Source organism: Furipterus horrens, unplaced genomic scaffold (assembly GCF_987537825.1).
Source record: "Furipterus horrens unplaced genomic scaffold, mFurHor1.1.pri manual_scaffold_6, whole genome shotgun sequence".
NCBI classification, from domain to species: Eukaryota; Metazoa; Chordata; class Mammalia; order Chiroptera; family Furipteridae; genus Furipterus; species Furipterus horrens.
The window spans coordinates 108,893,163-108,920,369 of NW_028327176.1; the positions used below are offsets into that span (position 1 = coordinate 108,893,163).

The 27,207-nt window shown below is 36.4% G+C and overlaps 2 protein-coding genes and 3 pseudogenes across 3 annotated transcripts in view; 2 read left to right on the forward strand and 3 right to left on the reverse strand.

The window, feature by feature from the left end:
• Window positions 1-12,979, forward strand: part of BEND6 (BEN domain containing 6) — a 78,907-nt gene extending 65,928 nt beyond the window's left edge. Inside the window, exons 5-7 of one of the 2 annotated variants that reach the window (XM_090280491.1) lie at window positions 400-592; window positions 1,474-1,610; window positions 12,847-12,979. In XM_090280491.1, coding sequence (XP_090136617.1) covers window positions 400-592; window positions 1,474-1,601 — 321 coding nt within the window. In that variant the 3' untranslated portion in view covers window positions 1,602-1,610; window positions 12,847-12,979. Of the gene's footprint in view, window positions 1-399; window positions 593-1,473; window positions 1,611-8,105; window positions 9,495-12,846 lie in introns of those variants that run through there. The other variant, XM_090280490.1, reaches the window with a different exon arrangement.
• Window positions 5,440-6,365, reverse strand: LOC150007209 (rho guanine nucleotide exchange factor 39 pseudogene; annotated as a pseudogene).
• On the reverse strand, window positions 10,587-11,294 carry LOC150007210 (uncharacterized; annotated as a pseudogene).
• Window positions 12,980-13,816: 837 nt separating the features above from the next.
• LOC150007211 (ras-related GTP-binding protein D pseudogene) lies at window positions 13,817-16,777 on the reverse strand (annotated as a pseudogene).
• Window positions 16,778-19,786: 3,009 nt separating this feature from the next.
• KIAA1586 (KIAA1586 ortholog) lies at window positions 19,787-26,709 on the forward strand. Its single transcript, XM_090280492.1, is given in 14 exon segments — window positions 19,787-19,807; window positions 19,933-20,016; window positions 23,391-23,471; window positions 24,609-24,630; window positions 24,633-24,683; window positions 24,686-24,956; window positions 24,958-25,283; window positions 25,286-25,330; window positions 25,333-25,428; window positions 25,431-26,018; window positions 26,021-26,312; window positions 26,314-26,439; window positions 26,441-26,654; window positions 26,656-26,709. Coding segments are annotated over 14 exon segments (2,271 nt in total).
• The last annotated feature ends 498 nt before the right edge of the window (window positions 26,710-27,207 follow it).

Below are 27,207 nucleotides of genomic sequence, written 5' to 3' on the forward strand. Positions count from 1 at the left end.
TGGATAATCCAGGGTAATCTTCCAATCTCAAGATACTTAACTTTAATCATACCTACAAAGTTGTTTTTCCCGTATAAGGTAGCATATTCACAGGTTCCAGGGAGCAGAGTGTAGATATCTTCAGTGGGCCAGTATTCTGCCCACTACATTTAGTTGAAGCACCAAATCTGGATTGCCTAACAAGAATTTGTATATACTCTGGAACAAATACCTCATAAATATTGGGAATTATATCAAAGACAATATTTAATGCTAACCCTTGAAATATAAAGTATATGCTAAAAGTATAATACATCACTTAAAAGAACCTTGATTTTTGTCTTATGGCATGCCTTGATTAGTAATATATTTCTCAGAGATTTCTTTTTCCAATTTCATTTATTATTTTTTATTTTTTAGTTCAAGATTGAAAAATGGCAGGTTGCCCGTTGTAACAAGAGCAAGCCTCAGAAGTTTATTAATGATTTAATGCAAGTACTATACACAAATGAATACATGGCCACACACAGCCTGACGGGTGCAAAATCCTCTACTTCAAGGGAGAAAGCTGTAAAGCCAGCTATGAATCAGAATGAAGTTCAAGAAATTATAGGTGATAATATAATTGTATTACATTGTCACATGATTTTGAAATTATTTTACCCTTCAACGTTAACCTTTTCTTTTGTGATCTTTTCCTTCAGATTTATTTTTCTATGAAAGAAGAACCTCTGGATAGTCTAAACCCTATTAAATATGAGAAATTTTGTAGAAAATTTTTACATTAAAAGTAGATATTAAACTAAAATTATATTTTATATCATTGAAATGTTTGGCTTCATAAAATTTATAGCTTTAGAAAAGTAAATTTAATTTTTAAATTCCTTTCAACCAAAAGTTCAGTAACAGTTTATATGTTATTTCCTCTTTTTTATCTTGGTTCTATTCCTTTTTTTTTTTTTTATTCTAGAAATATGGATGTTAATTTGACTACTTTATGGTTTTTAAGTTAATACATTTCATTAAATATAATTTAGATTTTCATATAATTCTTTTGCAAATATTCAACAAATTTACAGAATCACTGAATCCCACCCAGCTCTCTACATTTTGACAGGATGTAATTTCTTACTTGGAAAAAGGTCAGTCAGACTCTACTTGTCTCAATTGATGTTGGGATGAATAAAATGAAATTCCTAACATTTTGGAGCAAGGAGACAGAGTTCAGAGCAAGTAGCAAAGTTAAAATTGAACAGTACCATAGGAAGACAAATACATATGTTCTATGCTTATAATATAGACCTCTGTTATCTCTTGCTTTGCTTTGTAAAACCTGCCTATATATTCATCTATTTAAATGTCTTGTGGGTATTTGGGCTGCTTTTACAAAATGAAAACAAAATTATAATGTGGATTGCTTCATGCCTTATCTCAATTCATACCTTAAGATGCAAAGGCCTCATAAAGTGTTTGTGTTAATGTTGTTTTATACAGGAGTCACAAAACAGTTATTTCCCAACACTGATGATGTCTCAATCAGAAGAATGATAGGGCAAAAGCTGAACAACTGCACCAAGAAGCCAAATTTAAGCAGAAATATGAACTCTCAGGATATTAAGTAGATCCTTTTGGTAAGTATTTTAAATCTTCACAATCCTTTTAACGCAGCATGAAGATGTAATACTTTTATCCTTGGAGAAGCATTTTGCAAACCCTCTACTACAGAGTACTAGTGGTCTGTGAAATGCTGGTATTCCTGGGGGTGAGGGTGGGGACAGAAAAGGGAGTTTAGTTCTGGGAAATGATGAGTTCTGTTACACAGATTTTTTTTTTTCGTAGAACCTCTGAGATATTCTGATACCCTTTAATATGCCCAAGTGCACCAAAAAACTCTAAGAAGAGGCTATATAGTATGTAGTATTTTCCAAATGTGTTTTACTGAGGAACTTCTTTCTTTTCTTCACAGAATATGTGGTCAGTTGTGGGTAGGAGTAGAAAGGAGCCAGAGGAGAAACACAGGACAATTAGGAAGTGCTTCCCTAGAACAGAGGCAATAGGTACCCTTGGAGAAAATCTGTCGTGCATCAATGGGACTGAATTACAGCCCTGAGAACAGTGATTTGACTTGTGTACAAACCCCTGGCTGGAAGTATTGAGGAGTTTCCTCTGCCATCTCCCATTCTGCTCCTTGTCTTTAGGTCTTTAAATCAGTTGTTATAGTTTGTTTGTTTGTTCAATAAGGAGTTTTACCACAATGTTTTTATTATGCTAAGAAAAAGAATAATTTCTTTTTAGTGAGTTTTGAGGGAGATAACACATTAGACTCAGGCCCTGCTCTAGATAAAAGTGCAAAATGAAATTCTGTGTTTGCTTTAGCAACCCAGAGTCCTGGCTGTTTCACTTGTGCTCATCCTTTCTTTCCATTACTTTGATGGAAAATATGTGAAAAATATGTATTATTGTTTATTAATATTTTAATTTTAAAAAGAGGTATATAGTAAACACATGAGGGCAGATTTTTGTTCATTTAACTTCTACTTTGCCTTTTCTCCACTTAACTCTAGCCACTCTGAGACTATTTTATTTGTTTTCTTTGCCCGTGTCCATGAATTCTCTTTTTTTCTTTTTTGCTCAACCCCTCCACTCCCCAACCCTCCCCTAACCCAGAGCTGTCAGCCTGCTTTCTATCTATAAGTCTGTTTCTATTTTTCTTCTGATCATGTTTCAAGTGGAATGTGGAACTGCAGGGATGGCAGTAATTTAATTAACCTACCCTGCACCCTTTGCCGACTACCACCTCGTCAGCCTTGAGGATCCCTTACTGTGTTGTTCTACAAGTAAGGCTACTGATAAGGGGCAACAGTAGTCTTTTTTCCTTAAAAACAAACAAACGAAACTACTTATCACAACTTCAGGGATTCGTTGACTGACTTGAAGATTTATAAAAGATAGTGACATCTAATCACCAAGTGATTAAAAATTTCAGTAGATTGTGAATTTCACAACTTCTCAGTTAGTAGATAATTGCTTAAATGAGCCCTTAGGACATATCATTTTGAAACGGGGTTACCCTGTTACCTTGGTGTATAATGACCAAGTTCCCTCTCTAACTGCCATGCAACCAGACATACAAGTCACAGAGCTATCTTTTGTAGCACATTATTGTATTTCAGAGACTTTCAAAGCATATCAATATTCTAACTTCTGCCTTTTCAATATCTGAGACTGCCAGAAGTAAACACAAAACTCATCTCTGACAAGGTCAGTCAGCAGAGAGTTGAAGAAATTAAAGTTAAAAGGTTTTTATACCAGTTTTGCTTGTACTTGCCAGTAGTAGAGTTAGTAAATCACCTGGACATGGCCTTATTTAAATTTTTTTTAAAAGAACAAATCTTTTGCTATGAATACAATGTGTACTAGTGCCTTCTGAGCCTGACCCTTGCTTTGTTGCCAAGTTGCTTGGAATAGAAATGGATGTGTTTTAAGTCAGAATTAGAAATTAACAAGATGTTGGAAGTACATATGTTCTCAATGGAAAAAAATGTTTTTTAACGGACAGGCATCTTTCATTTGAAGTATATCTAAATCAAAATTACTTCAAAAAGACTGAGAAAATATGCAGGGAAGAACGGCTTATCTAGCCATGCTTTATGTAGTAGTCAGATATAGCACCACCTAGTGGTAATTGACTACACGTTTTTAAGAAAACCATGCCGCCTGCTCAGCCCCTGTCCCCCCAGAGTATTATTTGGAAAAAAAAAATTTTTTTTCCCTTACATTACTATTAGCAGTTGATATGTTGCAAAACCATACATACTTCATATTCATTCAAAAAGCCTCGCAGCCCCCGCTGACGTGCTCAGTGGCTGACTGTGCCCTCCACCCAGTGCTGAGCTCAAAGTTGCCCCTGGTCACTTAGATTTGAAAAGACAACCATTTCCCAGCTAAGACTCATTTCTTTGAGGATTAGTGCTAAATTCCATCCTTCTCCCTTTTGCATCTATTCTCTCTCACTCCTCTGACTGCTGTTAGGCCAGAGTGAGAGGCAGCAAGCATTTATCTGAAATCCAAAAGAATAGCTATTAGGAAAGTACTGATTCAGGCAGAAACCCGAATAGTGTTCCGATTAGAAGGTGAAGGCAAGGATTATTTATGAGAAAGGGAACAGAACAATTACATGAATAGAAGTAAGGAATTTCTATTGTGCAGAGAAGCTAACATGGGGATGCTAATCCTAAAGAATGTTTTTAATTTTTAGTCTGGTAGTCATTATAACTGCTTTCTTATTATCTTTGCAAACAGTTGTTTGGGACACTGCTGCTTTAGGCCCAGTCAAAAGGTTATTTTGCCCAGTTTTAACATTCTGAGGGTTTGAGAAATAAGACCTGTAAATGCAGTTCTGGGATGGCAGCTCCAGCTCCATTGTAAAGAGACTCAATTTATGTTTTTTCAATGCCCTCGACATTGCCTGCAGCTCACACTTTGCCAAGAGCTTCATGTTGCCAGTCTTTCTGGTCTTTCTCCATTTTTTTGCTTCTCTTACAGGAGCTGAAGAAAATTGCATTTATAAGAATAAAAATATTAGAATACCACCTTTATAACATCCCACTAAGAGGTCAAACAGCCTTCTCCAGAAATTTTCCACATTGCCTCAATATAATCTCTATCATAATATTACATATACATATATTATAAAATAAAGATGATGTAATACAGCAGCATTGAAACGGGATAGGAGGGCATTTGTCCCCTGCCTCTCAACTAGGGGATATTTGAAGATGTCTGGAGTTATTTTTGGTTGTTACAACTAGGGGATACTATTGACATCTAGTGGACAAAAGCCAGGGATGCTTCTAAACATCCTGCAGTGTACAGAGACAGCGAAGAATTTACCCAGCCCAGAATACCAACTGTGCCAAGGTTGAAAAATCCTAGTCTAAAATGTCTTCCTTATTTTAGGGGTAATGAAACTTAAAGCCTAAAGTGGTAAAGTGAACTTACGAGGTCATACAATTAGTAACTCTCAGAGAGCCAACACTAGCATGTAGTTTTTCATATTTCTTTTTGAGGGGAGAGGGACTTAACAAAAAGAAATTTACTAAAATCCAGGGGGAAAAGAAATCATAGAAACCATATACAATATAAAAATGGCCACATTTACAAAGCTGCAACCTTGATAAATGACTGACCATAGACACAGCATGGAACATGTTAGTCCCAAGTCTCCTCATCTTTGCTGGAGGGACCACCTCAGTAGAGTTTCAATTGCATAAGACTTGGCTTCCTGGCTCTTAAGAGTTGGCCAGATAACCCAGTGTGGCTTAGTCCCAGGCAAGCACAAAGTGACCCTTCTCAAATCATGAAGGTTCTGTGTTTTATTTAGTACTAAGAAGATTCCTTTGTACCCTGATCCTGACCTTTTCCTAAAGTATCCTGGATTCTGGAATTTGTAAGATTCTTCTAGTTCTTCTGGCTGCTGATGGCCAAAGTCATTCTGTGCCACTAGCACAGCAGCACATCCTGGTCTGTGGACATAAGCATTAGCTGCTCTAATGGGAAATGACAGGCTGTGCAGTCCACCACTGGGGCCTCCTGAGTAGCCAGAAGCCCTGTGGAGTGGACATTGGGCCAGCAGGCAAAGGTGCCACTCTGCAGCAGATGCAGTGCGGGTTGAGGCTTGGCCATGAAGAGCAAGTCAGAAAAGAGGAAGAACACTGGGGACAGCCATCCCTGGTATATGAACCAGCATCCTGAAGTAGGTATCTTTTCCTGGTACCCACAGAGCAGAGCCTGGACATGCCAGAGAAGCTGACAATTCTTCTGTTTTCTGCCAAATGATGTGGACTCCCTGGGCAGTCTCACTTTTTAGCCGAACAGCCCATGTGGGCTATTGATGCTCAGGGCTGTTGGGACTTGAGTTTTCCACCAAAGCAACAATTAAATTCTCAAACTGCTGGAGCCTCTGTGGAGCCAGAAGGAGCAGGTCCTGGAGCTGAAGACCTCCACACTCAGGGTGGCCTTCCTGAAGGTGCACAAACCTCCAGAAACATTTGCCCTTGCACGGTGGCCCAGGATCTCTCTGCACTGGCAGCAAATTGCATGTAGAGGTGCAGGTGGAGGCAGAAGCCCTCCAGCCCCTGTCCCCAGTGCCCCCCTTCCAGGAAGGGAAGCAGCTCTTGGCTCTGCACATAAATGAGCTCCCAGGGCCCAAACAGGGCCTGGCATTCTGGTAATCACAGCGTGCCCTTGGCGTTTAGAATTCCCACGAAGTACATGGCTACCAGCCCCAGCTGTTCCTGGTGCGCTGCTAGGTCTCCAGCAGCTCCCAGGGAGCAAGTTACTCTTGCACCAGCCACCGAGGAGTGGGGCCCGGACTCCCCGTGCATTAATCATGGCTCTCCAGAGAAACAGAACCAATAGTTTATATATAAAGAGAAATTTATTTCAAGGAATTGGCATGCACAATTGTGGAAACTGGAAAGTCTGAAATCTGCACAGCAGGCTGGAAATGCAGGGAAGAGTTGATGTTTTGGTATCCAGTTCAAAAGTAGTCTGGAGATAGAATTGCTCCATCCTTCGTGGTCCTTCCTTAAAGACTTTAACTGATTGAGTGAGACCCACCCACATTATGGAGGGTAATCTACTTTACTGAAAATTTACTGATTTATATGTTAATCTCATCTAAAAAAAATACCTTCACAGCAACATCTAGACTAGTGTTTGACCAAATAACGGTAACACAGCCTAGCCACGTTGGCACATAAGATTAAATGTTTTAGGGCCAGAAAGTCTGGTTTTGAAGCCTGCTCCACCTCCTAATAAATGTACAGCTTTTGGAAAGTTACTAGACCTCTGAATTTACCTACCTCAAGGGTGGATCCAGGATTTATGGAACCTACAGATTTTGGAAAATTATCTTTAAGAAAAGAAACACAAAAATTATGATTACGCACTCTGTTACAACTGTATATATTAATTTTGAATAAATAAATAATGAAAACTTCATAATGATTAAAAGTCAACAAATTTCTCAGCTATGCCATTATATAGAGAAAATTACATAATGTTGTTACTAACATCTATATAATACTTTTCTCCTATATTGGGGAGATTGCATACATGTTGGTTGCCTTTTCATTTCACAACAACTTTATAAAGCCTTTTCTATAAAAAGAATAGAAAAATAATTTAGACTATCCTCTAGCATAGTTGATAGGAAATTGCCTTTTTTTTTTCTTTTTGACAGTTTACAGAGGTTTAAGTTCTCAACTCTTTATTAACAATGTGATTTTTAGAATTGTTGTCAAATTCAGGAAACCTCTATTGAGCTTCTTTGATATCTGAGCTATATGATTTCAGGCATTTCAAGTTTTCTGTGGCATTAGTGCTCTTAAATATTCTTTGAATGACCAGCAATAATGTAACTATACATGAAGGCAATTACAAAGCAAAAATATGTATCCCAGCCAATCCTTAACAAAATCTCAGAAACACTTACTGACACTCCATGGCTACAATTAGAGGACAAAATATGAATGAGGAACAGTTGAAATGGGGAGAGACAGTGGTCTTAACTGCTCATGGCTGAAATATCTAATTTTGGCAAATTTAACAAAAACATAAAAACATGTGAGGATATTATAGAGCCTCTTTCTTGAAAGATCCCAATGCAAGTAAGTGTTATTAGCTTCGCAGTAATTCTGCCTCTGACCTAGCTCATTTGGTTTTCTTGAGTTTTGAAAGAGGTAAAGCATTTAAGAATCAACAAGTGTTACTGAAGAATGAAAAAAAGAATTGTTGGTAACTTTTTAAGGTGGTTGATGAGTATGTGGAAGTGGTTCATTTTACTTGATGTATGTATTTGAAATTTACCTAATAAAAAGTTTCTTAAAAGTCATTTGAAATTAAAGTATGTTAAACATTTTAATTGTTACCTATCCCAAAATTCTTCTAAATAAATCATAAAATAATTCTTAAGTCACTTCAATAGTGATAGTTCTTATTAACAATTTGTATTTTTAAGCACAAATTTGTACAGGACACAAAAATAATTCACATCACTGTTAATACACTATAAGAATTCTAAAATAAATTTGCTTTGTTTTTTAAAATTTGCTTTTTTATAGGTACTCTAGGTATCTGAAATAAAGCACCTCCAATTTTAAATCTAACATTGGATTTTGTTGGAGAAACTGCTACCTGCCTGGCAGTGAGCACAGAGAAACACGGCAGGGACAGGCTGTGAGACACCTGTAACATCGAGGGACTCTTCTGATGGAGCAGCAAGCTTGCTGAAGAAGCTGCATGTAGATGCCCCCCTAAATATCCACAATGCATCAAACTAGAGAATTTTTAGCAAATAAGCATGCGTTATGATTTCTTGCATTTTTCTATTCCCAAATGCTTCTCTGTACAGCTCACTTAACAGGATAGTCAACTGCTGTACATTTATTATTACCAATCACTCTCCATTTTAGTTTTTGGTTCTTTAGCATGAGCACATGTGTGGAAAAGTACAGTGAAATAATCAGTGTTCACAAACAGGAGAGCAGCAAAGTCAGCCTAAAATCTGATATCATATCTAACCAAGTAATAAGGTTTTAGCAATAAAATTCAGGATAATTCTGTTACTTAAAATGTATAAAATAGAAATAAAAATGAGAACAGCAAGACTTTTTATTTTAATAGGAAACTATTTCATTGTACTCCTAAAAAGGAAATAAACCCAAACTTAACTTTTCTGATTGTTAAAACAATGCATCAACCTTCAGGGAAAAAAAAATTATGTTTGTTTACATGCTTCTTTTTATTGACCAAAGTATAAATACAGATATGTAAGGTAAAATATCAATATCATCTAAAACATTCTTTATAAGATGTAATATCTTATATATTTGGTTATATTGCTACACTGTGTAGTTTTAACTGATTTGTTTTCATAGCATCAGAAGAAAAAATAATTAAACAAAATTATATGGGGTTGATAATCACACAAAAAAGAAAGACGTCATTTTGTAACTGAATGAAGCTAAAACATGCTTCACCAAGAAGCTTCTCCTTTGATGTCAGGTTGTCACATGTGACAACTCTGCACTGCCACACCGTGCTTCTTCAGTGCACAAGCTCATGGATAAACTTGTAAAAAAGGATGCATATAATAGAAAGTTCAGTACTGTGAGCCCAGGGAACATTCCATAAATGTTGCTCGATAACAATGTAGTTGTACAAAATGAATATTCTTAAGGAAATAACTTATGTTAACATTTGCTACTTTTACTTAAATATAAATAAATACCATTGAAAACATAAAATGCATTTGCTTGTTTTTATTGATGTACAAAATCCAGGGTGGGAAATCCCTTTCTAGGCTATGTAGAATATACACACAATATCCATAGTAAATGTTCACTCTATATAGGATATAGACACAATGTTCAGGGTGCTTAGTGTTATATATGTTATTTCCTTTTAAAAAAAAACTTTGTAATATAAGTTTTGCCTACTGAACATAAATAAAATTTCCTTTGCAAAACACAACTGTATTATTCAATAAAATGTCTATGCTTCTGCCTTAAAGTATTTTAATATAGCCCTGGCCAGGTAGCTCAGTTGGTTAGGGCATTATCCCAATACAACAAGGCTGTGGGTTTGATCCCCAGTGAGGGCACATACAAGAATCAGCCAATGACTGTATCAATAAAGAAAAAAAAAAAAAATGGATGTCTCTCTCTCTCTTCCTTTCTTTCTCTCTAATATCAATCCACAAAATTTTTTTAGAAAGCATTTTGAGATATACTAATATTTTTATGGATAATAGAATATATTATGGTTTTTAATTCAGCTTCATATATTGGCTCTAAATTAGTTAAAAATTAAGGAAACTAATGAAACTGAATAGAGTATCCAGAAAGCAATTGATAGTCATGTAGGTATAGTGTACATATTATGTATTCACATACATAAGAATTGAAAATATGATTAAAGTAGAACCTTTAAAAACTAGGGAAAGGGATGTTTACTCAATAAATGATGAGACAATTAGTGAATGAAAATTAAATTATATTTCTACTTTAAACCATATTTCATAAAGAATTACAGATTAATAAAAAGTAAAAATGCGACTAAGATGAAAGGACTTTTTATGTTCTCTGAAGGAGGAGGAATTTCTAGGTCTGCAGTGACTACAGCAAAGTGTCAAAGAAAATTTTACTAACATGAGTTCTGCATGTCTGTTCTGTGGTCTTCCTACATGTGTGAATCATAGTTTAAGCTTTTTTATCCCAGTGTATGATCAGCATTTTCATCTCTGACATTTTTCTTGTGAACGTTTTTCATGCATTCATTAATTTTACAGCTTTTTTTCACATTAAAAAAATATATATATATATCTTGTACTGATGCTGGACCATAGCCTTTCTTGAACACATTTTTTATGGTTCTGCAAATTGTTTTCTTTTTAACTTTACAATGCACCATAAACATTTTTCCATGCAAGGATGAAAATCTGCTGCTGAAACAGAGAGCTGCGGCACCTCCTGAGTTCCTGTGGGGCCCTCCGGCGAAAAGGGCCCTGTAAGCTTCTTTTGCATCCACACAGCACTCCTCCCCTACAATTTCTGTCTGGTTTTCTTCACCTCATCCTCTACCCTAGCCGTCTCATCAAATTACCTTATCATCTCCTCGTTGCTCAAATGCATATTGCATATGGCCTCCTAGAATTCCTGAAGATACTGAGCCTGCCAGCCCCTTGTTGGTTTTCCCGTTGGCTCTCCCAGGTACCTCACCCCCAGCTGGGTGCTTTCCTGCAGCCGTCTGTTCCCTGACTGGTTTTCCTTCTTTTGGCTTTGCCTCACTCCCTGATGTTCCCTGGCTCTGACTTCCCCTCGATCGCTGGTTGTCTCACTTCTTTTGGCTTTTCCTCTTTCTCTGTTTTTTTGTTTGTTTGTTTGTTTGTTTGTTTCTCCTCTAGTACTTCCTCATCTTCTTTCTTTTGTTTTCTGTTTTTTCCTCATTTTCTAACTTTTCCTTCTCTTCCAGAGTCTGAGCTACTTCTGGCTTTCCAGCACTCTGTTTTCTATTTCTCCTTGATTCTCAGGCTTTCCTTCATTTTCACTGAAAATTTTCCATGTTAAGATGTCCCTTCCTTTTCCTGTCCTGCGGGAATTCTGGACAGGTTCATGCTTTTCTAGCCCAGCTGAGTGCTGAGAACAAGACTTGCAGACCTTAAAGAACCCAGAGCAACAATTAGGAGTTCGAAGATGGCTCAGGGTCCCACCACAGCAAAGAAGGTTGGGCACCCAAACTGGGCTCCACATCAGCACCTGGGCAAACACATTTTTTAATGACATAATTTTTCGTGGTCCAGCTATTTACACAGGGGTTCATGGATGGTGGGAGAGGCCAGAGTTCCTTTTCAGGCTTCAAACCTTTCAAAAGGCCTCTCTTTTCTATCATAGAGACCACTGATTCAGGCTGGTATGGCTCCTCTGAGAAATTTTTACTGTAGTTGTGCTCCCTCTAATTCTCTGACCCAAGCTAAGTCTGGAAGGAGTTCTGTCACCAGCCCTGTGTCCTCAGCTCCTTCAGCAGCAGCAGCAGAGGATGGAGTTCCTACACTTCCAGATGAGCCCTTCACCTTCAGTGACTATGATTTTGCAGGAGCTGAGATCTGCTGCTAGGGGCCCTCTAGATACTCTCCATGTCTTTTCTCTCTTCATCCCAACCCAGTGACATCTGCTGAAGCTCAACTTATCTCCCCCTCAGTTGCTAGATTTATAAGTTACAGATTTTGCCCTTCTGGATGAGGTTTTTCACCAGGATGTATACTTCTGCTGGTACAGTACTGTCTAACATCTGCCACTCTTGAGGGACCTTGACATTCTCCTTGTATTTTCTTCCCAATTCACTTATTTTAACTGCTTTTAAAAGTCTTTGGATTCTGCTGATTCTATCAGTTACCCTATTTGCTAAAAATAACAGGGTAGAGTGTTTTGTTTTTGTTTAATTTCTCATTGTTGTTTTATTTGATTTTTTAGATAAAAAATATATAAGTATGGCTACTTTCATGTTCTTACCAGAGAGTTACAGCCAGCGTTGCTACTATAGCAACAAGGTCAGAGTTAAATTATATGTTTTTTTACTGCCTCAGTAAACACTTTCATTTTTTGTATAGTTCCTGCACATTTTTTTATCATTTTAATACCTAGGTATTTTATTTTTATTGTTGCTATATAATTGATCATTGCTATATAGAAAAATTAATGTTTGTCTTTTTTTTAAAGCATATAAATAGTTTACTGTATTCTTTTTTTCTCTTGTTTTTTTCTGGCCAAAAGAAAATCTTCAAATAAGGATAGTTTTGTCTCCCTTAAAAATTTTTTGTTTCCTATTTTCTTTTTCTTATTTTGTTGCATTGCTTACAATTTCCAAAACAATGTTAAATAATACTAGTGACAGTAGGCAACTTCATTTAATTCCTTTCTTGGTCTCTCAATATAACGAGGGATGAATGATAGCTATCTCATTATTTAGTTTGCATTTCTCTATGGATGTTTAGGGGGGCATTTGTATTACTTCTCTAATTAAAAGAATCTATTCAGAGAGAAGGGGGATAAGTGAGGGAAGGGTTTAGTCAGGGAACCTGTATAAATGACTCATGGACATGGACAACGGGGAGGGATATGATTGCGGGAGAGGGGGTGGGTTGGGTGGGGGAGAGAAATTGGGGGAAAAGGGGACAACTGTAATTTAAAAACCAAAAATAAAAAGAAAAATAAAATAAAAAAAAAATCTGTTCAGATCTTTCCTTGTTAACTTAAGTTGTTAAAATCCAGAGGAAATAATGGAGTCTATTTCCTCATTTTACAGATGTGGAAGTTAATCCAGGAGAAGTTAAGTGCCTAGATGCTGCTTTTCCCAAACTCTCTAGAAGACCTATAAATTAAACTGGCTACTGAGCCTGCCATTCTTATCTGACTATGAGACAGCAGAAGATGGTCCAAATTCCTGCATCAAAAAAAATTTTTTTAATTTTTATCTTCACCCAAGGACATTTTTTTCATTGCTTTTTTAGAGAGAGCAGAAGGGAGGAAAGAAAGGAGAGAGAGAAACATCAATGCGAGAGAGAAGCATGGATGCGGATTGTATATGTCCAGACCTGGGGTCGCATGAACCTGGGCCCTGACCAGGATCAAATTAGCAACCTGGCCATGCTACAGGAAATTGAACCCACAACCTTTCAGCTACAAGAAGATGCTCCAGCCAACTGAGCTGCACAGGCCAGGGCCCCAACTCCTTCATTTTCACCTAGAACACCCTGTGTGAATGCAGTGCATGGTATATGAGAGTATCGATCAGTGCTGTGTACAAGCAGTGCTGTTCGGCCTGACTACACTCACACATGCCCTCTGAAACCAAGGGCCAAATTAAAGTATTTAGACTGAACTCAGTGTCCTGAAACTTAGGATAGATTTCAAATAGATTTTAAATCAAAGAGCATTACCAGGGATAAAGAGGGCTATTTCATAATGATAAAAGGGACAGTTAATCCACAGGACAATCCTAAAGATTACGTACCAAATAACAGAGTTTTTAGGATACATGAAAGAAAAAATGATGGAAATAGATAAGGAGAAAGAGACAAAGCCACAATTATAACTGGAGATTTTAAAACCCCTTTCTCAATAATTATCGTTCAAATAAACAGGAAGTCAAAAAGGGTCCCCATATCCTCCTCTTTCTTTAGTATAACATTTCTCAGCCTCATTAAAAAAGATCTGATTTCAAAAGATGTTCCTCAAACCCCACTTGCAGCAGTGCCATTAGAGATGGCTCCTGTTTATCTTGGAGATTTCATCATTTTCATTCTCACCTCAAAACTTCATGATTGTATTCCAGAAGCAATGAAAATTATCATCAAGAAGCCCTTTCCTTTCAAAGTTTTGTCCTCTGATAAAGCAAACAAGAGTCAGAAATAGTGGCACTTCTTTAATTTCTTTTTATTTTTTTAAAGATTTTTTTTTAAGATTTTATGAAGGAGGACCCCCAAAAAAGGGAATTTATTTATTAAAAATCATGTATTTATTCTTACATGTTTAAACTTCAGTCACCTTCAAAGTACTCTCCATTTGATATGATGCACCTATCAAGACATTTTTTCTATTGCTCAAAACACTTTTGGAACTCATTGATTTTGGTGCCTTCTAGTGCTTCTGCCATTTTTTGCTCCACCTCTTCCACATCAGCAAAACATTTCTCTTTGAGGACTTTTTTCATCTAGGGAAACAAACAAAAAAAAAGTCACTCAGAAGGAGATTGGTTGAATGGGGAAGGTGGGGCATGGGGGTCATGCCATTTTTGGTCAAAAGCTGCTGAACATTCGGTGTTGTGTAGGCAGGTGTCCTCGTAAATCACCCATCAAGGACTGGGCAAACGGGTTGAACGAGGCTTCAAAAAAATTCACTGAAGCCAAACACAGCCTCTCACAATGACACCAACTGGGACACTGATACAGATGGGTTCCCAGGACACTCACCCAGTGAAGGCAGTCTGTGCTAAAAGGGGACTGCCCTCCAGAAAATAATTCTGTTTTTTAAGAGGGTCGCCCCTCATATTTATTTATTTTTAGGAATAGGGGAAGGGAGGGAGAAAGAGAGGAACGGAACCATTGATGTGTGAAAGAGAAACATTGATAAGTTGCTTCTCACACACCCCCATCCAGAGACCTGCTCCAAAACCTAGGCATGTGCCCTGAGCAGAAATCAAACCTGTGACCTTTCCATTCGCAGACTGATGCTCAATTCACTGAGCACACCAGCCAGGGCAAGAAATATTGTCACTTATTTTGAAGTGTAAATAAGTGCTGTAAATTTCAGCTTTATAATGGCTGTTGATTCTTTGTAGGCTGTTCCTGCTCCATCTTCTTTGAGACCATAAATACACAAGAGGTCAACAGAGCTCATAGGTTTTCATTATCTACTGGGGTACTATCAGTTGCAATATAATTTTACTGACCACATCAAACAGAAATGCCTTTTCAATTCTAAAAGTTGACATAATGAAGTTTGGCAAATTCTCCTGGGTTGGGAGGTGGGTAATTAATTTCTGAACCATTTGCTAAAAGCTGCAAATATTGGATGATCATACATGCTTGTCAGGTAAAAGCTAAGGAGATTTTTTCCTAATTCAGCATCTGCAAGTTCAATGCTTGCTCTCTGTTGAATATCTCTTCGGGTTTCAATTTTGTGGTCATGGAGCAGACCATTCGCTTTATGAATAAACACCTCAAGGTTGATGTTGATGTTCCCTTTGTAGGTCCTGGTCATTGTGAGTCAGATGCTGGACAGGCCTTCCATGTAATCATCCTGAGAGTCAATAATAAATACCAGTGTTCCTCTTCCCCTGAGGATTAGTCAGAGTCAAATGTGGGATCAAAAAAGTCATTATGTCCTGGGAAGTCCCAAACCTGAAAATTAAAGGAGCAGTTGGATGCTTCCCAGCAGATCTTAATAGTGCTCTCTAAGAAGAGTGGTTGGAGACATTTTATGAAAGACAACTTACCAAACAGACCAGTTTCTGTTTCTACCCAGGCCCATAATAAGCAGGATTCTTAGCTTCACTTCAGTGCTAAAGAGTTGGGGTTAAGCTTCATTGCCGGCTGCTGGAAACCTATTTCTGAACTGAGGTTTTGCCTGAAGCTTCGTGTGAGCCTCAGAGGCAAGGGCTGTGTATCCCTGTGCTAGGCAGTGGGTTTGTAGTGCATTTGAAACTTTCTCCCCTTCTCCACCTGCCTGTCCCTGGAGGAGTCAGCCAGAGAGCTTAATGTATATTCCTGTTTAAAACACACACACATGCACTTGTGCACAAAACTCTCAGAAAATTAGGATGCAAAGGAAATTTCCTCAAACCAATAAAGGACTTCCATGAAAAACCTGCAGTTAACATCATACTTAATGATGAAAGACTGAATGCTTTCCCTCTAAAATCAGAAACAAGTCAAGAATGTTCACTATCACCACATAGAGTCAATATTTTTTGGAGCTTCCAACTAGTGCAATAAGCCAGGAAAAGAAATAAAAGGCATCTAGATTGGAAAGGAAGAAGAACAACTGCTTTTACTCATAGACGACAGGTTTATCTATGCAGATCTAATGAAAACTCCAGTTTTAGGTATTAGAATAAGTGAGTCCAGAAAAGTTGCAAGATATAAAATCAATATACAAAAATCAATTGTATTTTAGCTGTTGGGTCAGCAAGATGGCAAAACAGGAATTTTCTACCATCATCTGTCAAGAAAAGCATTAATTTCAACAACCACTCTTAATGAGAGTACCTTTGTGGGAGTCTGAAAGTCCAGTGGAGAAATCCCAGCACACCAGTGAAGCAAAAAATCTGAGAAGAGATGGATTGAAGAAGGTAAGAAGAATAGTTTCACTCTACAGAGCTCACCCCTCCCCCAAGGTGGCACAGCTTAGTGCAAAGAGAAACCCCCTTGGCCCATGGTTTTACCCCAGGGGAAAGTGTGAGATGGTAAATGAATGCACACCTTTCCTGGCCATACTGAAAATTACTAAGAGGTTCACTTCTTTCTCACCCATCCAGAATACTGAAGTAACTGGCACAGTTGAGTGCTTGGGAGAGGTTGGGAGCAAGGAAGAGAGACAAGGACTCACAGCAGCCCAGGCTCAGAACTCAATAAAAGGCCAAACCTCCTACTAATTGACTGGCAGACTCCACTTTGAGGCCTCCCCACCAGCCAGCCACTTGGGACACCTCACATGCGGACTCCCAAAGGGCCCATAGACACACAGAATAATCAGTTTATGGTTTGGAACAACAATGTTAAAATGTCCATTCTACCCAAAGTGCCCTACAGATTCTATTAAAATATCTATGAAAATTACAATGACATTTTTCACAGAAATAGAACATACAATCCTAAAATTCTTATAGAACTGCAAAAGACTCTAAATAGACAAAGTAATCATGAGGAAAAAAAACAAAGCTGGAGGCATCACAATTTCTGATTTCAAATTATATTATAAAGCAATAATAATCACAAGAGTATGGGACTGACATAAAAACAGATACATAGACCAGTAAAACAGAATAGAGAACCCAGAAATAAAACCACCAAAACACAATGGGGAAAGTTTTCTTCAACAATTGGTGTTGGGAAAACTATATATTCACATACACACACACACACACAAAGATGGAATTGGACCCCTACTTTATACTATACACAAAAAGTAATTTAAACAAGATTGAAACCTTAAATATAAGACCTGAAACTGTAAAATTATTAGAAGAAAACATAAGGGAAGAGTCCCTCGACATTGGTCTTGGTAGTGATTTTTTTAGATATGACACCAAAGGCACAGACCACAAAAGAAAAGTGAACAACTGAACTATATCAGACTAAAAAGCTTCTGCACAGCAAAGAAAACAAGCAACAAAATGAAAAGGCAACATACAGAATGGGAGAAAATATTTGCAAACCATATATCTGATAAGAGGTTAATATCTAAAAATGTAAGGAACACCTACATTTCAATAGCAAAATAAAACAAAAAAAAACTCAATTTAAAAATGAGCAAAAGACAAGAATAGACATTTTGCTAAAAAAGACATAAAAATGGCCAACAGTTATATGGAAAGGTGCTCAACATCGTTAATCATGAGGGATCTGCAAATCAAAACCACAATGAGATATCACTTCATACCTAATAGGATGACTATTACCAAAAATTCAAAAGATGACCAGTATTACCTAAGATGTGGAGAAAAGGGAACGCTTATACACTGTATGTGGGAATATAAATTGGTACAGCCATTATGGAAAACAGTATGAAAAGTTCTTCAAAAAATTAAAAATAGAAGTATCATGATCCAACAATCACACTTCTAGGTATATATGTGAAGGAAATGAATCAGTATCTTGAAGAAATATCTGTACACCTATGTTCACTGAAGCATTATCCACAATAACCAAGACATGGAAACAACCTAAGTGTCTGTCAGCAGATGACTGTGTAAAGATAATGTGATGGAATACTATCCTGCCTTAAAAAAGAAGGAAATCCTACCATTTATAGCAACATGGATCAACCTGGAGGGCATTATGCTAAGGGAAATAAGCCAGACATGTAAAGACAAATACTGCATGATCTCAAATGTGGAATCTAAAAAATCTGAACTCATGGAAATAGAGAATAGAATGCTCAGGGCTGTGGGGATGAGGAAAATGGAAGATATTGGTCCAAGGGTACAAATTTTTTAAGATGAATAAATTCTAGAAACCTAATGTATAACATAGTGGCTATACTCAATAATATATTGTATACTTGAAATTTAGTAACAAAGTAAATCTTAAGTGTTCTCACTGCACACACCAAAAATCGTAACTGTATGAGGTGATAGATATGTTAGTTAGCTTGACTGTGGTAATCATTTTACAATGTGTAATAATATCAAAACATCATTGTTGTACTCTTAAATATACACAATTTTTATTTGTCAATCATACCTCAATAAAGCTAAGGAAAAATCACTTTTACTTCCATTATAGTAATGAAAAATGAGAAATTGAAATTTGAAAAGTGATACCACTTACAATAGCATTTAAAAATATGAAATACGTAGCAATTAATCTGACAAGATATGTAAAACCTCTGTATATTGAAAACTACAAAACATTGTTGAGAGAAATTAAAGAAGACCTAGAACAATTTGAAAAAGAAGGCAAAGCTGGAAGACTAACATCACCTGACTTTAAGACTTATTGCATAGCTACAGTAGGCAAGATTGTGGAGTACTGGTGTAAAGATTGATAAATTAATCCACAGAACAAAATAGAAATTTCAGTAACAGACCCACACAAATATGGACAACTGGTATTTGACAAAGATGCAAAGGCAATTAAGAAGAGAAAGGATACTCTCTCTAACAAGTAGTGCTGGAACAATTCTATATTCATACAGAAAAGCATGAACTTTAATCCATACTTCATACTATACACAAAAATGAATTCAAAATTGGTCATAGACCTAAAATTAAAACCTAATTTTGAAATTTCTAGCAGAAAACAAAGAATAAAATAGTTTTAGCTTTACTTAAGTCAAGGCTTCTTAGATATACCACGAAAAGCATGATATGATCGAGAAAAGTAAAAATTGATAAATTAGACTTCATCAAATGTAAGAACATCTCTTTGAAGGACAACTTTAAGAAAATGAAACAAGCCACAGCCTGGTAGGAAATATTTGCAAATCACATGTCAAGTTAGGGACTTTTATCTAGAATAACTAACTCTCGAAATTCAATAATAAGACACTAAATAACTCACTTTAAATAATGGGCATAAGATATTAATAGGCACAACAAATGAAAGTATATGGATCACAAATAAACATATAAAAAAGATGCTCAACATTATTAGTCATTAGGCTAATGCAAATTAACATTACGATGTGGTATCACTAAGACATCTATTAGGATATCTAAAATGAAAACACTATCCTTGCCACGATTACTGAATTGAAGGGCATGAATGTATTTGGGCACTAGCCACGTATTTACTGCTTGTTTTCCAAGCAGTAAGTACAAGTCTCCAATTAGCTGATAAAATTGCAACTGTAGTTTAAGTGAACTTTTGGGAAATGCAAAAAATACTAATATTAGCTACAAGCATAAGTAATACCTGCCACGTTTTCATTTAGACCAGCAAAAAAACTGCCTCTGAAAAGGTAACCATCTTCTGGGCTCAGATAACAGACAGGAGCGGCGGTACTGTCAGGCCGTCGGAGAAATGGGAGACTCGGCGTCGGAGGTGAGTAGGCAACCACTAAAAGTTTTGTGTTGCGGCTTGGCCAACACGCTTGCTCGTAAGTAGCGAGCCTGCATCCCTGAGTAACCGGTTTTCGCTGTCTGGCTTGTTTTGGCTTATGTTTGTAGATAATAGAATCCGTTCCTCCAGCTGGGCCTGAAGCATCTGAGTCCACAACGGATGAAAATGAAGATGACATTCAGTTTGTTAGTGTAAGTAGCAACGGTATTCGGATTTTCCCAGAGTCAAAGCTTGCGTGGTTAGCGGTTATGAGACTACCTACCCCTCATCTGTTCGTTCATCACCCAACAAATATGTATGCTCGTCTAAGGTGCTAGACAGCGTGGAGCATGGCATAGGATTAGGAAATGGACCAAAAGAGGCCTCTGAGCATCCACAGCAGCCATTGCAAAGACTGTTGGCCAAAGTACATGATGTACGCTTAAGGCCTCTTCTCATGCCTTCTTGCAGAGCCATTTCAAACTCTGCAAAGTCCTGGTCTCTTAAGACTGTGTATTGAAATGGGGCAAGAGTGTCTCAGAGATGAGACGCAGGTGCGGGAGAAGGGGCAGCTAATGATGAGGAGGCGGCAGAAGACAGGAGGGTTGTGAGAACCAGAACCCGAGCGTTAGGTAGCTTCATAAGGTGGAGACCGAGAGCTCGAAGGTCTCACTAATCGCTGAGGTCACGATGTGACAGCAGAACGCAACAATTGATGTTCCTAATGAAGATCTCTTTAGGACAGTTGTTTTCAAGCATTCGTTAATGTACATGCGCAGGTTCCTGGACCCCACTTCAGACATACTGAATCAGAATTTAAGTGAGGCCTAGGAATCCGTATTTTGGCACAAATGCAGGGGTATATGACTGAGCACCGTTTGTAAAGCATTGTAAAGGAGTGTTTTGATACATTTTGGTATAACTTTCACCAAAAACTTAAATTATTATGAAGTCTCTGTTTAAAGTGATAATTTAGCTAGCTAAAAGCACTTCTACCCCAAACCATTCTTTTGATAATTTCTCTGAGGGGTTGAGGTTTGCTGCTAAAGATATATCCTTTTAAAAAATGATTGCCTGTTTCATTGTGTGTGTATGCGTGTGTGTGTTTTAATCACTCTACTTTTAGGGTAAGTTCATAAAATCACTTGTTTTTTTTTTAAATAAAAAAAAAAATTTCCTCCCTAAACATTGCAGTGTTATTAATGTTGTTGTTTGTTGCTCTAGTAGGGGTTGTATAGAAATTCTTTACAAGGTCATTTCCTTGACATTCTTCCCCATTAATAGTGCATATGATACTCTTTTCCTGACACTTGGAACATTTATGTATTTGGAGGTATCAAGAGGCTTTGGTGCTGACTGCCTCCTTGTGGTGAGGAGTAAGGGATGTAGCTATGGAAATTGAGCAATGGTGTCTGTTTTTGTATTGTAAAACATTTGAAAAGAGGATTCTGTAGATCTTTAGGAAAAATAATTTTGGCTCCTTGAATGTGGTATATTGACAGAAATTGGGACATTATGATCTTGATGGTGTTTTGTGTAATTAGGAGTGCCACATGTGTTTATGATCTGTGTGCCTTGAGAAACAGAAAGAATCTAGAGAATTAAGGTTGAAAAAATAAGTATAAATTTGTTTAATAGTCTGAGGACTAAATAATTATATTGTAAATTTAGACCGAGTTAATATATCAGCTTGTGTTCAGCTGAGATTTAAAAGCCTTAATTTAAATTTTATTTTAAATATAGAGAATCTTTTATATCCTTGCATCCAGAGGTTTGTACATCCAGCTTTATATATTCAGTTTTGTCTCCAAATAGTGGATAGAAGATTTGATAGCTTCTTAAAGAGAAGTGAATTAAACAGCATGGGGTAAAAGTAGTTTTACAGTTGTTCCTGTGGAAATAATTACAATAATGAATACAATCGTCGTCGTCGTAGGCAGCCGTCCGTCTCGAGAGACGATGGTGTAGCTTCCTAAGTGTCTATCTGCACCGCCGAGAATGGCTGTGCAGTCCGACTCGGGAGTGACACGGCATCTGTCTCCTCCCGTGTTGAATCGACATCTTGCGATGACGCTGGAGTGTCCTCTCCAGTGGAGCTGAAGCTACAGAGCCTGGGCAGGGTGATATGGAGGGTCTGCTGTTGCCCATGCAGCAGACCCCCCCTCTCTTCGCAGCTGAAGGGTCCAAGGGAAAGACGGAGTCGATACAGCTTGGCTTCAGGTGCGCCGCAGGAGTTGCCGGTGTTGACTACAACGTCAGACCACCTTAGGGACTCCGGCTCCGGATTTTCTGTTGGGGTTTACTCCCTTAGCCTTTCCCCAGAAGAGGTATGCCGCAAGGCAGCGGAGGTTTTTTGGAGTCAGAGTTTTCCTTCTCTGAATGAATACAATAATTAATCAGTAATAATACAAGAATACTGTTTTGTGTACTCGCAACTATAAACCTATGTTTGACCTACCCTGTAAAAATATTCCTATTTTAAATGGTGCCACACAAAAAATGATAATTTAACTCTATGTTAAAATACATTCAGAGACAGAATTTATTTTCTAGTTTACCCTGTGTTTTTTATAGTAACATTCCATAAAGATGAAATGCTGGTGGGTACAGTTTTCTGATTGAGGGTTCTTCATATACAAAAAGAACATTTTGTGTGTGTTCTTTTGTATCTTTTATCAAGAAGTATGTTATAACTTAATGTGCTTTGGTTTGGATTTCTTAGTCTTTTTGTGTAAATCTCAATTTCCAGCCTTCAGTCTACATTATGGCACAGCATCTTCTTTGTGTCCTGCCATAAACATAACTTCAAACTAAACACAATATGTTAAAAGAAAGGAATGATAAAAATCTGATAGTACAAAAATAGCCCTTATCTTTAAATTTGATTGAAATATACATATAGGAGAGTATACCTCCTCATTGTTCTCCTTGCCCTTGCTCTGCTTTAGTACTTCATTATCATTTGATTATCTTGTTACTAGTGTTCCCACACATCATACTCTCCTAATCTTGAAACAGCTCTATTGTTGTTCCCATCTCAAAACTATTGATTAATTCGTTTGCCTATAGAAAAAAATCTAGGTTTTTGACTGGGGTGGTTAAGGCTTGGTCTATTTCGTATGCATGTAAAGAAAGGATTGAGAAGATTCAGGGTTTGATGTTTGATTATATATGAATGTACAGAGTGAAACAGAGCTATCAAAGAACTCCATTATTTTGAGCTGGGATATCTAAGAGATTATTGATAACCATCCCAGGTGAAAAAATACTATTCCATGATAATGTGTCTTAACACTATCCCTATACTATTTCCCATTTCCAAAGAAATCCATATGACTTTATTCCTCTGTGTAGATTTAGACTCTTTGGGGGTTTTGCTTTAAATATATATTCATCTGTTCTGAATCTTTTCCTGTGATGCTTTTGTTTCTGATTATTCTGTGCCACTTTCAAGGCTTCCTTCTCAGGAATTTTTGCTAATTCCAACAACAACAACAGCAGCAGCAACAAAAACCCACTGATTGTAAATGCAAGTTTGGGTTGAATGGGTGTTCCTGACTTGTACATTTGCTCACTTCCTTTTTAGGAAGGACCATCAAGACCTGTTCTTGTATATATTAATCTGGTCTGTGGAAAAGATGAAGAACCTAGCACATTTTATAGTTATGTGAGTATATTTTATTTATGTTTTTTTCAGTTCTGTCATTTGTGCTGGAGGTGGCTTGAACTGGCTTGCAAGGACCAGTTGTTAAGTGTTTAGGAATTTTGTGAGCTGATTGTTAAACATAGCCATTATTAAAAATTAAAGTGTATAAACTTAAAGTAAATAAATGATCATTTAGGGTAACACTCAAAACTCATCATATACTCAAATCTATACACTTGGAGTTATTAACACATTGAATCTGTATGGTAGAAATACTATATAATGGTGTGCTCCTATAGCATGATGGGAGTATTTACATCAAGGTTATCATTAAACTACAAATCAGGATTTGATTATTGTTGATTGTTTAGACTTAAGAAAGCAGTGAACACCTGGCTGCTGTAGCTCAGTGGATTGAGCATCAGCCTGCGAATCAAGTGTCACTGGTTCAATTCCCAGTCAGGGCACATGACTAGGTTGCACCTTAGGTCTTCAGTTGGGGGTGCAAGTGAGAGGCAACCACACAGTGATGTTTATCTCCCTCTCCTTCTCCTTTTCCCTCTCTCTAAAAATAAATAAACAAACAAGCAAATAAATAAATAAAATTTAAAAATTAAAAAAAAAGAAAAGAAAGGAAGCAGTGGACAAAATGTTAATGCAGGTTAAGCCTAAAAATGTGATATGTCTCTAACTGCCAGACTGTATGCTATATGAAAAATTGAGGCAATCTCCTTGCAATATTTGAAAACTCTTCATTGAGTCAACGAAGATGCAAATGTTATTGATGAATGGAGTTCTGATATACATCTTCATTTTTTCACTTTCATCTTACTCAATGTCAACAAAAATATTAACCACTCTTTACATTGGAACTGTAATTATTTGTAAATCATATGAGCAACTTACTTGTTAAATTGGGTAATAAGCATAGATTTTGTGACATAATTATTGGCTGTAGAATTTTAAAAACTGATAGTGGATTTTTCAAGAGGTAGCAAGTTGTATTGATGTTATAAGTATGAACTAAAAACCAGGCAAGTATTTTAAATTAATATTTACTTCAACAATTATACACAGAAATCACAAACAAAACTATTTATATTAACCCTTAAGAGTGTTATCATGAGCTTAACTTACATATGTAAAATTATTTTCCAGATTCTGTTTTCTAAAATGCCAAAATGACAGGTAAGTTTTTGTGTTTTTTAAATGTGAAGAAGATGAAAACAGACACAGTAATAATAGGATCAAAAATCATTGTGAATTGCCTAAGTCAAAGGAATCAAATTCCAATTATGTTGAAAAACCAGTCATTAAAGAAAAGCCATCATGTTCATCAAAGGAAGAAATAGATCACCTTAAATTTCCAGATTGTTAGAATGAAAAACACACATTTATGTTTACTACACAGTACAAATGGCTGGAGATAAAAGAAGGTAAATTAGGATATAAGAATTGCTCAACAGTACGACATTGAGGATCGAAAGCAGAAAAGCATGTACATGTTCAAGGAATGGATTTCATATGTAGTAACCACTAACGGCTGTAATAAAACTACTAGACAAGCTTCTCTGCAGAAAATAAATTAGGGACACGATGTTTCCAAAGCTCATGGTAAAATTCAGGATTTTTTAAAGGAATCTGTTACTGACTCAATTCCTAATACAGTGAGTAAACAAAATTATAAAAATATCAATGCAACTGTAAAAGTTTTCAGTACTGTTTACAATTTAATAAAACATAATAGGTCTTTCTTTGATATTGAGGGGGCAATAGAATTACAAGAAAAAAATGGAGATGTCAAATGTTTAAATAAATGCTACAGTGTAACAAGGATAAGGTGAATATATATAAGAATATTACAGAAGAGAATGCCAATTTTGAAAACAAAGCACCCTATTTATTTATCTCCAGTGTACAGTTCAATCAGCTCATGCACCAGTTATGCTATTTGTTCCTTTAAAAGAATTGGTGTGAACTAAGCAGAATGTATTGTGAATACGTTATTGACTACTTTAAATGATTGTGGCTTTACTAATAAATATGTGAAAGCAAATTTAATTGCATTTTGTTCTGATGTTGCTAACACAGTGCTGGGAAGAAAATCTGGAGTAGCTACGAAGTTGTTAGAAAAGTTTCCTGAAATCATTATTTGGAACTGTTTAAACTATTGATTGCACTTGTCACTTGATGATTCAATATCCGAAATAAAACAAGTTAATCATTTAAAAATATTTCTTGATAAAATTTATTCCATTTATCAATCTAATAAAAATCAAAACAAGCTTTTAGAACCTGTAGCCAAAGACCTTGAAATTTAAATTGTTAAAATTGGCCTGGTAATGAGACCAAGATGGGCAGCATGTAGTTTACAAGCTGCTACTGCTGTACGGTGTACATATCCTGTATTACTTATGTCTTTTTATCATTCTTAGTCTGGTTTGGCAAAGAGATTAGCTAACCTTAATTTCTTCCAAGATCCAGCTTTAATGATTGATATTCTTGAAGAATTTTCACTGCTTTCTACTGCATCACAGTCAAGATAAACTAAAATTCAGAAAGCACAAAAATTAAATGCACCATAAGAGCTTTGGAAACTTTTATAATTGGTGCTGGAAATCATGAGTCTCAAATTGATGCTTGGATTAAGTCAGATAAATTTTAAAATATTTCATTTAATAAAAATAATAAATTTAATGCCCTTCCTATGGATATGTTACTTGAAAATATAATTCAACACATGAACTTATGTCTTTTATCTGACAGAAACCATGATGAGTGTATTTTTAGTTATTTTGATTTGCTAGAACCTTTTACATGGCCTTATAAAGAAACAACTTCACCACGGTTAACTAGTGAAAAAATATTATTTATGTGAAATTTTAAAATATAAAATTGATTTGAATGATTTTCAGGAATTTGTAAATAATAATATAGAATTGAACAATGTTTCAATTCCTGCAACTATACAAAAAGCTAAAAAGATAGCATGTTGCAATCAATAGTGCTAAAGCTGAAAGGGGTTTCAGTTTAAAGAACATAATTTGTACAAGGGTGAGAGGTAGTTTAACAATAGGTCACATATCAGATTTAATGACAATAATTTTATTGGGGAAAGAGTTAGCAGATTGGGATGCAACTCCATTTGTAAAATCCTGGTCAAATTGCAACCATAGGTTGGCCACAGATACAAGTGTTGGGCAAAAAATCAACAAAAGCCTTCTATGAGAATTAGCTGGCCATATGAAACCTACAATAAAGAGTATTATGTATGCTTTATCATATGTAAATTGTTTGCTATACAATTTTTAATATAAACTTTTTTGAAATTCAGATGTTAAACTTATCAGCATGGTGCTGTTTAAAAGGCATTTACCAAAGCAATCAAGTTGATTATGATTGTTTTTAGGAGCTACAGTAGGTTTTTGGAGATTGACCAATGCGTGCTAGAGTGGTCTATAATGTACCTTCCATGGAACCTGTACAGAAAATCCAACAATTTCCACTTTGTTTTACTTTTAGTAAGAATGCGAAGAATAGCGTAACAAAGATGAGTTCTAAGTCCTGGAAGTTCTATCAAATGAAAGAGAAATGGAATAAAAACTGCAAGCCTTTTGGCTCTTGTCTTTCTCACTTCCAAATCTGTGCTACCTAGTACAGTAAGCACTTGTATTCAATAGGACTAAGAAAATTATTTATTTATTTATTTATTAAAATAAATATGAAAGTAGTGAAAAATATTTTTAATTCAACCTTT